Source organism: Triturus cristatus, chromosome 4_1 (genome assembly GCF_964204655.1).
Source record: "Triturus cristatus chromosome 4_1, aTriCri1.1, whole genome shotgun sequence".
Classification (NCBI taxonomy): Eukaryota; Metazoa; Chordata; class Amphibia; order Caudata; family Salamandridae; genus Triturus; species Triturus cristatus.
The window spans coordinates 79,937,874-79,953,005 of NC_140585.1; the positions used below are offsets into that span (position 1 = coordinate 79,937,874).

A 15,132-nucleotide genomic window follows, 5' to 3' on the forward strand; every position below is an offset into this window, starting at 1 on the left:
ATGTGGAAATTGAAACCGGAGTAAAAGATCATCCACCTCATTTGACGAGGAGACAAATGCCGCGCCGCCGTCAGAAACTGGAGGTTTCTGTGGTCCGTATACACTGTAACCACGTGTCTGGCCCCCATTAACAAATGCCTCCACTCAGCAAATGCGTCCTTTATTGCGAGTAGTTCCTTCTCCGCAATATGGTAATTGCGTTCTGCGTCGTTCAATTTACGAGACATGTACGCCACAGGATGGAGCAAACCCGACACCTCATTCCTCTGAGATAGAATGGCACCCAGCGCCACATCAGAGGCGTCCGCTTCTACCACATAGGGTAATTCCGGATTCGAGTGAGCTAGCACCGGGGCGGTGCTGAAGGCCTTCTTGAGGGCCACAAATGCTTTTTGTGCTTCCGGTCCCCACACGAACTCCTGAGACTTCCTTAGTAGTTGCGTGATCGGGGCAACCAAGCCAGAAAACCCCTCAATAAAACGCCTATAAAAGTTGGCGAAGCCTATGAAGCTCTGGACTTCCTTTACTCCTCGGGGCACCGGCCACTCCTCCACCACTCTGATCTTGCGTTCCGCCATCTCCTGTCCGTTGGGGCTCAGCATCACCCCAAGGAATTCCACTGTTGTGACGTGGAAGTCACATTTGCTGAGTTTGCAGTATAGCATGTTTTCCCTCAGTTTTTTGAGAACCGCGGATACGTGCTGTACGTGTTCTTCCTCTGAGTTGGAGTAGATGAGTATGTCGTCTATGTAAACGACCACGTAGATATCCAATACCTCCCGGAACACCTCATTGAGGAAGTATTGGAAGGCGGCAGGGGCATTGCATAGTCCGAACGGCATGACGAGGTACTCAAAGAGCCCGAACCTGGTCTTAAAGGCGGTTTTCCATTCGTCGCCGTCCCTCATGCGCACAAGATGGTATGCCCCCTTGAGATCAAGCTTTGTGTATATTTGGGCCTTTTTTACCTGTTCCAGGAGAACGCTTATGAGAGGCAGGGGGTACCGTTTTTTTATGGTTATCGCGTTCAAGGCCCTAAAGTCCACGCAGGCCCTCAATTCGCCATTCGCTTTTGGAATGAAAAAGAGAGGCGATGCGGCAGGGGATTTCGACGGCCTGATGAACCCCAGCCCTAGTAACTTATCCAAATATCCCCGTAGATGTACGTTTTCGGGTTCTGTGAGCGCATACAGTCTGCCGCTGGGAACGCTAGCCCCCGGAACCAGGTCGATTTGGCAGTCGAACGGTCTATGTGGAGGGAGCACCTCCGCTCGGATTTCATCGAAGACGTCCCCGAAACTGTGATACACTCTGGGCAGCTTTACGTCCTTTTCTGCTGCCGTGGCGACCGTGTGACCTTCGCCTACCTCACCTTCGTGGGGGTCCTGCTGCATGCCGCACCATTGTTCACAAAACGGGGAAGTCATCTCAATGTGATGCGTAGGCCAATTCACCGTTGGGTTATGTTTTTGGAGCCAGGGTAGACCCAATATGACCCCGTACTGCGGGGCTCTGATTATGCTAAAATCGATACGTTCATTATGCAGTTTTCCGAACCTCACCGGTATTTCTCCTGTGTGCTGTCCGATAGGTCCGGTCACCAGACTTCTCCCATCCACTGCATACACCTCCTCTGGTATCTGTTTGGGAAGGAGAGTGAGACCCAGTCTCCGTGCTTCATTGTAGTCCATGAACATGCCCGTGGCTCCTGAATCAATCATGGCTACCACAGGTATCCACTGGTCCTGCACTCCTACGTGTAAGGTAATAAACAAATGTCTTCGCCCTTTTTGATTCGGGCTCAACATGGAAGGGATGTGGGTGTGACTCCAAGATGCCCCTTCCCTAGACCCGGAGTCCCTCAGTTTTCCGCCGGTGCGTCCACCACTGCTGTCACCGTTTTGTTCGCTCGGTATCGTGAGGTTTTTGACTTGGCTGGACACTCGCGTACATAGTGCCCCTTTTTCCCGCAGTAAAGGCAAAGGCCTTGCTTGCGGCGTGATTCTTTTTCAGTGGCTGTAAGGCTCGCCCTTATAGCTCCTATGTCCATGGGTTCCGTCCTGGTGGAGGAGTTGGTCTCAGGGCCAACCATCGAAACATACGATGGCAGCGCTTTCCCTTTCCTCTTGTGATCGCCCTTTCTTTCGTTCAATCTATGGTCCAGCCGTAGCACCAGGTTGATCAAGCCTTCACATGTCTTGGGTTGGGGGTCGATTTGTGCTACCACATCTTTGAGCTCTTCGCTCAAGCCCTGGTGAAACAGCGCGGTTTGTTTGGCTATGGGCCACTTGGTTTCGGCCACTAACCTTCGAAAAGCATTAAGGTACTGCACCAGATCATTGTTGCCTTGCCTCAGCTCCAACATCTCTCGATCGGCAGTATACGAGTCCGCCCTTCGATCAAACACCTTCAAGAATTCCTCGCGGAAGGCTCCCCAATCACATAGGATAGGGTCGTCCCTGCTCACCAGTGGGACTGCCCATTGCGCCGCGTTCCCAGCAAGATACGAGATCAGAAAGGCCACTCTGGCTTGGCTGGTAGGAAAGGCCTTTGGTTTGCAGGACAGATGCAGTGCTACTTGAGTGAGGAATACCTGCACTGTGTTGGGGTCTCCGCTGTACCTCTCTGGTGTCGCCAAAGGAATGGCTACGGGCATCTCTACCACAACCGCAGGAGCCGTGGCCGTGTGAGAGGCACCTGCCTGTAGCGGATCGTTCTGCCGAGCGTCCATTCTAGCCTTAACGTCTGCTGTTTCCTGTCTGGAAGCGGTGAGCTCGATTTGCATCGCGGCTAAGACGGCCAACACATCCTCAATCGTGGCCATGTCGTTCGCCCAACCAGGAGATAGTTATGGAAGAGGTCGGATATTATGTAACGTCCTGGCTTTCTCGGGGTTGGGACAAACAGACGACGGACCAGAGAAATGGAGGTTTAAGGATGATTTAATAAACAGATAAACAACTACAGACAACAAAGAATACCGGTACTGGAATCACCAGTTAAAGTACGATACCCATTCACAGCTCGTCTAACCGTCCTCCGCATGCACACCGGACCCGGTATGCTCCAACGGAGGGCACAGTGCTAAGCAGTGGCCGACAATGCCACTCGACCGCTGTGAAGGGTAGTTCCAAGGTTGTGGAATCTACGGGGGGCACGTGGGAGTCACCCGGCCGGGCTCTCTACCACCTGGGAACAGCCGCTCTACCAGTATCCCCCAGAGTGCTGCCACAACACAAAGACGCTGGGAATACCTCCTAGTGTGCGTCTCTTGTATCCGGGTTTAAGTGATGATACCCAAGGTGGCGCAGAGAATGGATGGGAGCAGCCGCTCTACCTATCCCAGTTCTCCTACGAGTGTCGATGGCTAAGACGCGGAAACACCTCCTGGATAGCGTCTTAGCTCTAAGCGTGTGTTTACCCAAGGAACGAGGGTTGGGAGCTTCGGCTCGCACCAACCTCGTTTTCTCCAAATTGTCAGGCCGTTGGGAGCTTCGGCTCTACCAACGGGACTTGTGCCCAATGACGTTGAATACGGCTCTCAGAACGGGACAGGACACGGGCAGGAAGCACACGCCAGCACCTCTCCTCCGCTCCTTAGAATGTTCCTTCCGCCGCTCAACTCACCAACGGGTCCGTGTACCTCAACCAGGTACTCCGGCAAAGATCAGAATATCCGACGCCGAGTCCCAGTGATCTTCTCCTTAAGTAGTACTCTCGGCGTTGTATAACCATGACTTTTGAGTTGCATAACAGGAAAACTAGGCGTTACCCTTGGTGTTATGTAACCAGAACTCTTGAGTTGCATAACATGAAAACTAGGCGTTCCCCTTGGTGTTATGCAACCAGAACTCTTGAGTTGCATAACATGAAAACTAGGCGTTTCCCTTGGTGTTATGTAACCAGAACTCTTGAGTGGCAAAAGGCAATTGTTGCCGGAGGGAATTCTGGGAGTTGTAGTCCGCTCTCCTCCAAGCGCACCAGGTTCACGGAAGTGGCATCGTGGGAGGGAATCCATGTGCGGGAGGGGATTCCTGACAGACTGACACCGGAATCTTTTTCCGTATTGGAGTGTGGCTGCATCCTGCTTTGCCTCGAATGGGCCGCTGTTGAGTGGAAGAGTATGAATGTGAAAGCAAGTCTTTGCACCACAGGCTTTACGTCACCCACAGTTATAAACTATCAAGATTGCCAACAACATGTCGTCATGACTATCAGGAGGCCCATTATCGTGATATTCACTGTCATCGAGCCCAGGTCCTTCGCCAACAGCAGTTTGGATTCTGTGACTTAAGGTTGTACATTTTCCAGCTATATGGACTGGTGAGGCTGCAATCTCAGCAGGAGGGGCTGTGATATCAGCTGGTGGGCCTGCAATCTCAGCAGGTGAGGCTTCAATCTCAGTAGGTGGGGTTGCAATTTCAGCAGGTGGGCCTGCAATCTCAGCAGGTGAGGCTTCAATCTCAGTAGGTGGGGCTGCAATTTCAGCAGGTGGGGCTGCAATCTCAGCAGGTGGGGCTGCAATCTCAGCAGGTGGGCCTGAAATCCCAGCAGGTGGGGCTGCAATCTCTGCAATCTCAGCAGGTGGGCCTGCAATCTCAGCAGGTGGGGCTGCAATCTCAGCATGTGGGGCTGCAGTCTCAGTAGGAGGGGCTGCAATCTCAGTGGATGTTGTGTTCTTGGCTAATATTCAAGGAACAGTGGGCCTCGTACGTTTTGAGGTAGGCACGCACCTAAACCAGGTGTCTGCTTGTGCCTTAAACAAAGTAAGTAACTTCTTTGTATTACTAAAGCTGCAGATGGGGTGTGCACGGTGAGGGAGTTCCTGTTCAACTGGACGTGGGTGTAAATCACCAGGTCTGTCTACCTGAACGCACACGTCTCTTATTCAAACATGAATCGGTCGCCAGCCCTTTGAGCACAGGTGAAATGGTACACGTGCCAGCGTATGCTTCATTTGTGTTTATTGGGTACTCCAGATATGAAAGACACCCAGATATGAAAGACACAGTATAAATGCCTGTGCTGGAAACATGGTGCACAAAATGCTGATCGTGCAGGCCCCTACTGAAGTCAGTGGCCCCGGTGGCCCTTGTGCCTGGCTTGGGGGGCTTTTCATGGCAGTTTTATTGTTTCCTCATTTGCACCTCTAAGGCCTGCAGGGTGGTGGGGGGGAGTGAACTCCAAGCTGATGCAAGGAGTGAGACCTGAAAACCCCGGACTGTAAACAGAGAAGCTGCTCCAACCATTTTGCTGGCTAGGCATTGCAGAGAGGTGTGGCGCAGCGGTCAGAGCGGCTGACTCTGGATCGCGGGGCTCACGGTTCAGTCCCTGGTGCCGGCGGCAGCTCAACTCCGCCTCATGTGGCTCTGGGCAATAGCTCACTTAATCTCCCCGACGGCTCCCAGCGCCTGAATACCCCTAGGGGTCATAAGCCACACTGGACAAATCTGGAATGATTAAATCTAGAGTTATTTCTAAAGTTTCAAATGCTTTACATTCTGATACAGGATTATTATACACCATGCGATTTGAGAACACACAAAGGGGATGTGTGCTCCTGGAGAGAATGTGGGTTTCATGAGCCCACTGTCCTGTAGTGTAGTGAGAGATATTTTAGAGATGTGTGGGGTCACAAACAGAGCAACACCAGCCTCTTGAATCCGGAAAAATGTATCAGGCATGGATGTTAGCACAACATCGTGCCCTCCAGACTCCAAAACAGAGTTTCATATGTTTTTTAGAGCTTTAACACCCAGACCAAGGGATATAAATGCCTTGTTTTGATTGAGTTTGATGACCTTCCATGGAACAATCAGTTGATAAATGGTTTGGAGTCTGTTGTGTGGTTCTCAAGGAGCTTCAAGAGCCTGGAGCGATGGAGGCGGGGGTTTCAGTGGAGAAGCAGCCAGGACTGCGGGAACTGGCAAACACATGTGTTATAATTTGTCACGTAGTACATTCCATCCACCTCCCTCCTACCCTGTATACTGGTAACGCTTAGAATGTTGACATGAAGGCAGCCTTGGAATGTTGACAGGCTGCCTTCAAGCAGAGGGTGCAGTTAACCTTTGACTGAATAAAGAAATCTACACTTACCTGAGTAAAGAACTTACTTCATTTTGGCCACGAGGGAAACTGTGGCTGTGACAGGGACTGCACCCTCCCCTGTGAAGATTTCGACTTGCTGGCGATTTATGGATTTGGGATGTCCAATGACGACGGGAGTCTTCTTTAAGCGGATTTACCTGTGTCATCTCTTGCGGTGAGGTGTTAAGGACAGTGGGGGTGTCTGGTCTTAAATTTAGACACCGATTCCTTGTACCCCGAGTCTCTACCAGGGCATAACATCAGTCACCTGGAGAGTGGGGAATGAGGCTGTGAGGCGTAGACCACCCTGGAACTTGCCGTAAATAATTTTCGAAGGGAAGACTTCTCGAGGTGTCGATCCGAATTCAGCTGGAGCGGGGGCTTCGTGATCCCTAGTGGTCATACTTATGGTGTGAACCTACGTAAGGGTTTGGAGTGGCCGGAAGCTCACAGTGTGCTTTACCCCCGGAAGACATTGAAGGTTGTGTTTTACCAGCTTTGGGGTTTGTTTCCTTTGGTAGGCGTATCCGCAGCAATTCTGCTTTACCTGGTGTTATCGGCTTCACACACGCCGCTACTGAAGTGGGGCTGTCGACAGGCTGAGTGCGCCGATCCTGGTCCAGGCGACCTTGCGTTATTGAGGCGGCGCACTGCAGAAGCGCGTTGCGTGAGGGGGCCTCGGAGTGTGAAAGGCTGCTTCTTATCGGCGGAGAATCTTTGGTGAAAGGCACTGAACTGTTTCCCGTGGACAACGTAATGTGAGGAACACTTTCGTTCTCGTTAGGAACTCACCTGGAAAAGGGGTTAAAGTAGGTTTCCTCGGAGGCTCGTTTTTTATTCACCGATTGTGCAGTCACAGAAAGCGTTTGTCATAACCTCACCAGAGGAACTTTGGGAGATTGACAACAAACAATGAAATAGGACTGGATTTTGATGGGAGGTAGAGAGTGAAAGAGAAAACAGGTTCCACAGGGGTTACACGGTGGTTGGTGTATGTTTAAAGTATCCGGGGTAGGAACGTTTTGCGAAGGTGTAAGAAAATTAGCATATTCAATTTTATGCAGCTTCACTCTTAATCATCACATGCTATTGTGTTCTACAGTCCCTGCCTCCGTGTAGGTAAGCAGCTGTCTATCTAGGGAATTGTAAGTAGTTCAGCAATTGTCACAATCCCCACCATGGCAGGGGCAGGAATGAGTCAACCGCCTCCATTTCTAAATGAGTTAGGGGAACCGGAAATTCCATGGAAAAGATGGGAAGGAATTTTCAAGTCTTATCTGATAGCCTTAGGGGGCGGGAATTTTTTTAACATAAGGAAGCAACATATACTGTTACATAATTTGGGAATACATGGTAGGAAAGTTTTTAAAGACATAACAGGAAGACTTGTGGATGATGAATTTTGTGACGATGATGAAAGTGTTGATGTCTATGAATATACCTTACGTAAGCTAGAGGCGCATTTCAAGGTTAAAATAAATGTAGTCCTGGAAAGGCACAAATTCTTCAAAAGAATTCAAAAGAAAGAGGAGAAGGTGTCTTCGTACATTGCTGTGTTGAGGGGTATGGCAGCCACCTGTGAGTTTGGGGCGCTTACGGACTCTCTTATTAGAGACCAATTGGTAAGATGCACAAACGAGGAGAAGGTTCAGGAGGAATTGCTTACAAGAAATCCAGATTTGGAGGAAGCCATTAGTATAGCAAAAGGTCTGGAGCATACAGCGCTATGTATGAGAGAAATGAAAGTTTCAGAAATAGCCAAAGAAAAGTCTGTATCTAAAGATTCTTTGAGTGCGGAGGCAGTCTGTAAAGTGGAGAATAGGAACAAAGAGTTCTCTAGCAATAAAGTGGAAGGCCTGAAGTGTTTTAGATGTGGAAACCACAATCACTTAGCTAACAATTGGCGTTGCCCAGCCAGAAATGTTATATGTAGGAAGTGCAACAAAAAAGGACATTTCTCTAAAGTGTGCAATGTTAGTAGTAACAAAGTTCATGTGGTTGAATACAAGGAGGTTGATGAAGGGGAGGAAAAAAGTTTTATCTTTCAGATAGAGGATGAGTGCAAGGATGAAAACACACAGTATCCCACATGTGAGATTAGTCTGGACGGGGAAAAGTTTAAGGTGTATGCAGACTCGTGCTCTCCTTTTACCCTAGTAGATAAGAACATGTTCTATGAGAAGTTTTCTAAACACAACCTCAAACTAGAGACAGCGGATATCGCTCCCTCGGGTTACAATAGAGTGCCCATTCCGTTGGAAGGAATGGTAAGAATGAGAATATCTTTCAAAGACAGGCACACAGTGGGGAAAGTTTACGTATCCAGGGAGGGCTCTAGTTTATTAGGGTGGAAACACCAGAAGGAATTGGGAATTAAACTCCACCCCAATAACCAGGAGCAGGTTCTTCTTATTGATCCCCCGGTGGTGGGGTCTAATTTGGTATGGGCGAGTGCCTAACAATGGGCTGTACGTCTCTGTGGTCCGCTATCCTTAGCGTTTTAGGTATAACTTTTATATATTTTTCTCAACTAGCAGTATTGTTATGCTCTCGTTTGGGCTAACACTTGTTTCAATATACCTCGGTCTTCTTTTTAAGTATGCAAGATTGGGTGGCGAAGTGTTCTTGACTGTTACAGCTTACGTGTGCGTGTATGATGTCTATACTTAAACAAAACGTTTTCTTTTTGTCTTTCATGGAACTTTACTTCGGTGCCTATCTTGTTCTCTTACTATCGGAACAATACAGATTGAACTGTTCTGGAAAACTATTGTCTTGGGATTACTAATCATTTTTTACGTTTGTCTACCGGCCTTTCATCACATTTCGGTAAGGACATTGAGTATTGATGTTGTATGTGCGTTTCTTAGCGACTTTGTGATTTTACGTGCACATTCTTCTTTTTTAATACCTTGATTATTACTACTCTAATCACATTTCAGACAACTCCGGCCAAAGAAACTTCAAAAACAGGAAGTTTTTATTGTCAGCATATTCTACTATATAGATGACACGCTAGCTTGTAAAGGTCAGTAACTGTGGACTGACTAGAGATCAGTATTCTTTAACTTGAAATTTCTGTAGTCCTATCAATTTTGGGCATTATTTATGTTTCTCTTTACGATTCTTAGATTTTATACGTCGTGAACTCTCTGCATTGTTGTGACTGAATATCTTTGCGCCACCCAGTTTGACAGATTGATTCTTTGGTAAGCGATATTTCTAAACTGATATAGTTCTGTTTCTCGGTCTCACTTGGAGTACTCTCTCTTACACTGGTGTATTCCTGTTTCTTACCCACACTATTTTCGGTGACAAGGCATTCTGGGCTTCATTGCTCAAAACTTTTAAACTCACTCTGACTTTTCCGTTTCACGTCATTATATTATTCTTTATTAGTAGGTCCTTGGCTTGACTAACATCTAAATCATGGTGTGTTGCTCACCTCTCTATTTTTCTTTAGAATAGGAACATTTTTGTTTGTCGACTACACATGTTTTTATTATCAATAAATCTGATATGACCTTTTGTATGATCTCCAACAGCCTTGAAGAAGCCCATGTTTGGGCGAAACGCGTTGGCTGTGAATGTGACAACATCAATGAAATAAAGAAAAAATTTGAAAATCTTATAAGTCCTGTGTGGATTACACAATCTGTTTAGTATCACACTGTATTAGATAATTCGCTCTTGTGTTGCCTCTCATACCTTTGTGTTCATCCTTAGGGTCTAATTTGGTAAATTAATTTCCTGAAGTGTTTAATGAAAATGTGGGGGTACTTAAAAACTACATGCATAAAATAGAGCTCAAGGTGGGAGCCACACCAGTGGTGCACAAAACACGTTCGATCCCCTTATTGATGAGAGAACCTTTAAGAATGGAATTGGAAAAATTGGTCAAACAAGGGGTCATACAGGAGATTGAATGTTCAGCATGGCTGGCGCCCATTGTCATAACGAGTAAGGATGGGGGGAAGAGCATTAGGCTATGTGTGGACCTAAGGGCATTGAACGCCAACATTGTCGTGGACAGGCATCCTTTACCTAGGATACATGAGATGTTGAGCACGTTGCAAGGCGCTAAGTTTTTTAGTGTACTCGACCTCTCATCGGCCTACCACCAAATTAAACTCCATCCCGATTCTCAACCATTGACGGCTTTCACCACCCCATTTAGCAACTACAAATTTTTAAGAATGCCATTTGGGCTGGCGTCAGCGGCTTCAGCGTTTCAAAGAGCAATGCAGCATGTGTTAAGAAATTGTCCTAAATCGATGTGTTTTCAGGACGACATTTTGATTTATGGTTCGAGTGACAGTGAACATAATTTGAATGCTGAGAGAGTACTCAAAAGGTTAAGGGATGTAGGGTTCACCACGAAAGAGAGCAAATGTAAAGTGGGTGTAACCTCAGTTGACTATCTAGGGCACACCATTTCGGAGGAGGGGATAAAGCCTAAAATTGATCTGGTTGAAACAGTGAGGAGAGCACCTACTCCATCATGCAAAGAAGAAGTTCTCTCGTTTTTGGGCTTAGCTGAATATATGGCTAAATTCATTAAGAACTTTGCGATGTTAGTACATCCCCTCAGAGAAATCTTTAAAAAAGACACGCCATTTGTTTGGGAGGAAATTCAGGAACAGGCTTTTGAAAACATAAAGGAGTCAATTGTGTCAGCACCATTTATAGGCAACTTTGATGTAAAAAAGGACACTATTATTACTACGGATGCAAGTTGCAAAGGAATAGGAGCCATGCTTTCACAAAGGATTGGTAGCGAGGTGAAAGTAGTTGCTTTTGCTTCAAGGTCTTTGTCTGGGGCTGAGTCTAATTACTCTACAATAGAGAAGGAGGCGTTGGCGGTGTATTGGGCAATTAAACATTTCAGTTTCTATGTGTGGAGTTTGCCATTCGAGGTGTGCACTGACGATAAACCTTTAGTCTTCTTGTTTGGCAATAAGGTCTTAGAAAACATGACTCCCCGCATTGCTAAATGGGTTCTAGGTTTGCAAGGCTACAATTTCAGGACAATATATGTTCCGGGCCAACAGAACAAAGTAGCTGATTTTTTATCAAGGTCCCCAGCGGAAAGACAAGAGGAAGAAGTCATGGGCAGGGAGGGTGTCCTGGAAGTTAAACTCCCAGCTATGACAAAAGAACAGTGGGACTATCACATGGAACAGGACAGTACCCTTAGCAAGGTTAAAACATGGGTTATTAAAGGGTGGCCCAATAGATGCAAAGTCCTACCAGAGGGCATTCAACCTTATTGGAATGTACGGAATGAACTGTCTATAGTAGGAAAGTATCTCCTCAAGTCAGGCAGAATAGTTCCTCCAGAGGGGTTAAGAAGACAGATCATTGACCTTACCCATGAGGGGCACCTGGGCAGGAGCCTATGCAAGGCAAGATTGAGATCTGAATATTGGTTCCCGGGTATGGATGTAAGTATGGAAGAGAAGGTGAAGGATTGTTATGCGTGTGGGGTAAGTGATAAATCAAGATGTATCAGGCGATCCCCACTTATTCCTGTTGAGATCCCAAGGGCTACATGGGACAAATTAGGATTTGACATCACTGGCCCCATAAGGGCTAAGGGACCACAGCAATGGTACATCTTAGTGCTTATAGACTATTACTCTAATTGGATCACCCACAAATTTGTGAACAATATCAACACCAAATCGTTGATAGAATTTTTGAGCGAAGTGTTTTCGAAGGAGGGCATACCCTCCACCTTGATCGCAGACAATGGTGTTCAATTGGTGTCGGAGGAGATGAGGGCGTTTCTGAAGGACATGTCCATAAAGCACATACGTACCCCATTGTACTGTCCCAAGGCCAATGGCAAAGTAGAGAGGGCTAATTGAATGTTGAAGGAGTGCATCCAACTAGCGGTCAAATCAGGGGCTGCTATCGAAGTGGCGCTGAGAGACATGCTTTGGTCCTACCACACTACACCCAGCCTCTCCACGGGGCATACACCATTTGAACTGTTGAGAGGGAGGAAGCCAGGTTCAAAATTGTCACCAAACTGGATGATTCCCAAGGATCCTATGGTGATCAATCAGGAAGAAATCAGTAAGAAAATTGACTCAAGACAAAAGAGGTACAAAGAGTGGTATGACAGAAAATGGGGTGCAAAGGAAAGACCTTTCAGCAAGGGGCAAAGCGTATATATCAGGAAACCAGTGAGTTTAGGTGGCAAAGATGACAGGTACTATTCCCCGGAGAAAATAAGAGAGGTTAAAAGAAATGTTGTCATCTTGGAAGATGGGAAAAAATGGAGCATGGATCGGGTGGCCATAGGCCCGAGGGAGATAGACCAAGAGGGGGATAGCAGGTCTCAAGTCCAGAGTTCCAGAGCAGTTGAGGCTCAAGAGGGAAGGGGACTGAGACAACGTAATCCCCCAAGTTGGCACAAAGATTTTAAAATGGTTTGAACATGTGTTAAAGCATAAGTCTTCTTTGCTTGTTATCTATCCAGGGGGTTCCACTCACAAGGCAACTTATGCCACTGCCTTATGTAAAACCCTCAAACGTTTTGTATATTACTGTTGCTCTTCTTTAGGGTGGAAGATGTGTTATAATTTGTCACGTGGTACATTCCATCCACCCCCCCTCCTACCCTGTATACTGGTAACGCTTAGAATGTTGACATGAAGGCAGCCTTGGAATGTTGACAGGCTGCCTTCACCAGGTGTACTGTTTGCCAGCAAGCAGAGGGTGCAGTTAACCTTTGACTGAATAAAGAAATCTACACTTACCTGAGTAAAGAACTTACTTCACATGCCCTCTCGGGGAGTGCATAACTGAAAGGAAAACAGTTCCTTAAAAAGAGAGCAGTGGGAGGATACAATTCAGCCTGATAAAGGGACGGTGAAGAGGCTATGCTCCATGGGAGGGACAAAGGTGGTGGGCTGCTAAAAGGAAATAAAGTCAGCGAATAGAATGCAAGCAAATGGGAGTTACAAAACACAGAGCCAATGGTAATCAGTGGGAGGAATGCATTGCAAGGTCAGCTTTCAACATGTCCCCAAAATGTCTTTACAACTGCACAGCTGCGCTGTCTGCTAGGCTTCGACTTAAAAATGTGCTCAGTGGAAAGAAAACACATGCCAGCTACAGGGTCTGGTGCCACCTAGTGGTTATAGCTGCCATGACGAAACAGGGCAGGCTTGGCTCAGCGTTGCCTTCCGAATAGGAGCTTTCTACACCCCTTTCTTGTGCAGCTGAATAGTGCCTTCATGTCTCCTTTTCACCTTTTCTCTCTTCTTTCCTAGAGTTCGTCATGATGCTGTCTTCCAGATGACACCGACTGGGCCCCGGGATCTGCTCCTGTCACCCCGGCTTGTCTCAGTCCCTCCCCGGTGGCCCAGAATGGCTCGTGAGACAGAGCCTGTGTTACCTGTCATTGCATGTGATGGACTTCTCAGCACTGAGGCCGGACATGTCCGCTGGGGTCATCACATCCGAGTGATGGAGCAGAAGAGCCACCTGGAATAACGATCGATCACCTCCAAGGACCACGAACATGGACCCAACAAGGGAGGAAGGCCAAATGCGGATGCCAGAGAGATGTGAAATGTGCATTTCATTTCCCTCTACTTTTCCAGAAACGTAGCAAGGATGCCGCGGGCCCTGGTGCAAGCAAGGAAAATGCCCTGTGACTGCTGCTGGGATAGTAAAATACAGCAATTATCAGGGCTCAATGGGCCCCGGTGCAACTGCACCTTCTGCGTCAGTGGTAGCTACGCCTCTGCCCTTTCCTGATCGCTTTCATTCCCCGCAGCACCCCTGACCATTAGAAGACTGTCTGACCATCCGGGGCCTAGCTACCAATGGTGCAGCAGGTGCAGTGTCACAAGGGACCAGAGGTCTGAGGGGCCCATCTCTTGCTGTCCCACAACAGCTTTCATGAAAGTAAATGATACTAGGTCTTGGGCACTGTCAAAATGATTGCGTGTGTGCCAGTGTATCAGTCACGGACACTGAAACAAGGTGTTGAAAGCAAACAATGTGAAACATAAGTAGTTGGACACAGAGGCTAAGGTATGACCAGGGCCACTGGAATTATGTGATTCTGCGGCTGTGGTCTTTTTTTGCATAATTATGTATTTGCCATATACTCCATCATTTGCTGCATAATTTACAGATTTTACCCAAAAATTGTTTCTAGCTCAAACAAATCGAAAGTTACTGAAAACGCAGCGAGAAGGCCCTCTTCAAAAGTTGACTGTCAGCTTTCGATTGCCTATTACTCTATTTAAGTGGTAAACTATTATTAATGAGGGGGAACCTTTTCACAGACATTGTTAACGTGTAAGAAAAAAAAGACAAAATAATGCAGTAATACTGTCACAAAATGTGCCACAGTACTCCACATAATTTGCCTTTTCTTGCCCCATAATTTACTCAACTCTTCCGCATAATTTGATGCACCTCGTCACATAATTCCTGTGGCCCTGGGTATGACTGATTTACCAACAATGCTTGGCCTTTTGTGAGCCGAAGGTCTCTGTGTAAGGTCGCGTGCAGGAGGTGAGGGTTTGGCTCGGTTACCTTGCATGGCTCGTTGTCATGCGCACGAGTAACCCATGGGTGCTTCTGCGCTGTTCGGGACATGTTTGTTTCTGTCCTAGAGTGGAGGTTGTGACAACCTACACAGCCTGTGCCATTCAGTGGCTATATTGGGTTCTATGCAGCGTTTGTTATAGTCAATAAGTGTGAAACAGTAATAAATGCAAGATAAGAAATATAAAGCGCTTTCGTACCACTGGTGAAATGCAGACCAAGAAGCGCTAAGTACAAACTTGAAAAGTGTATTGGCTTTGAATTATCACCAGTTTTTAAATTAAAAAGGAAATATGCTTATATTGTGGCTATACCATAAGCAACTATAGAGTTACACACAATTGTGTTGGTTTCCGTGGCTGCGGAAGGGGGCATGTCTTGAAACTGTGGCGAAATGTAACTTTGTATTAACAACACTGTCATGGACTTATTGTCATTAAAGATCTAACATTGACTTGGGCTCCTTCT

General features: G+C 47.0%; 1 protein-coding gene across 2 annotated transcripts in view; it reads left to right on the top strand.

The window, feature by feature from the left end:
• LOC146839579 (calcium-binding protein 2-like) overlaps positions 1–15,132 on the top strand; it is a 130,031-nt gene extending 114,899 nt beyond the window's left edge. The window contains exon 5 of one of the 2 annotated variants that reach the window (XM_085651648.1): positions 13,374–15,132. In XM_085651648.1, the coding sequence (XP_085507774.1) occupies positions 13,374–13,402 (29 nt within the window). In that variant the 3' untranslated portion in view covers positions 13,403–15,132. The remainder of the gene's footprint in view (positions 1–13,373) is intronic. The other variant, XM_085651647.1, reaches the window with a different exon arrangement.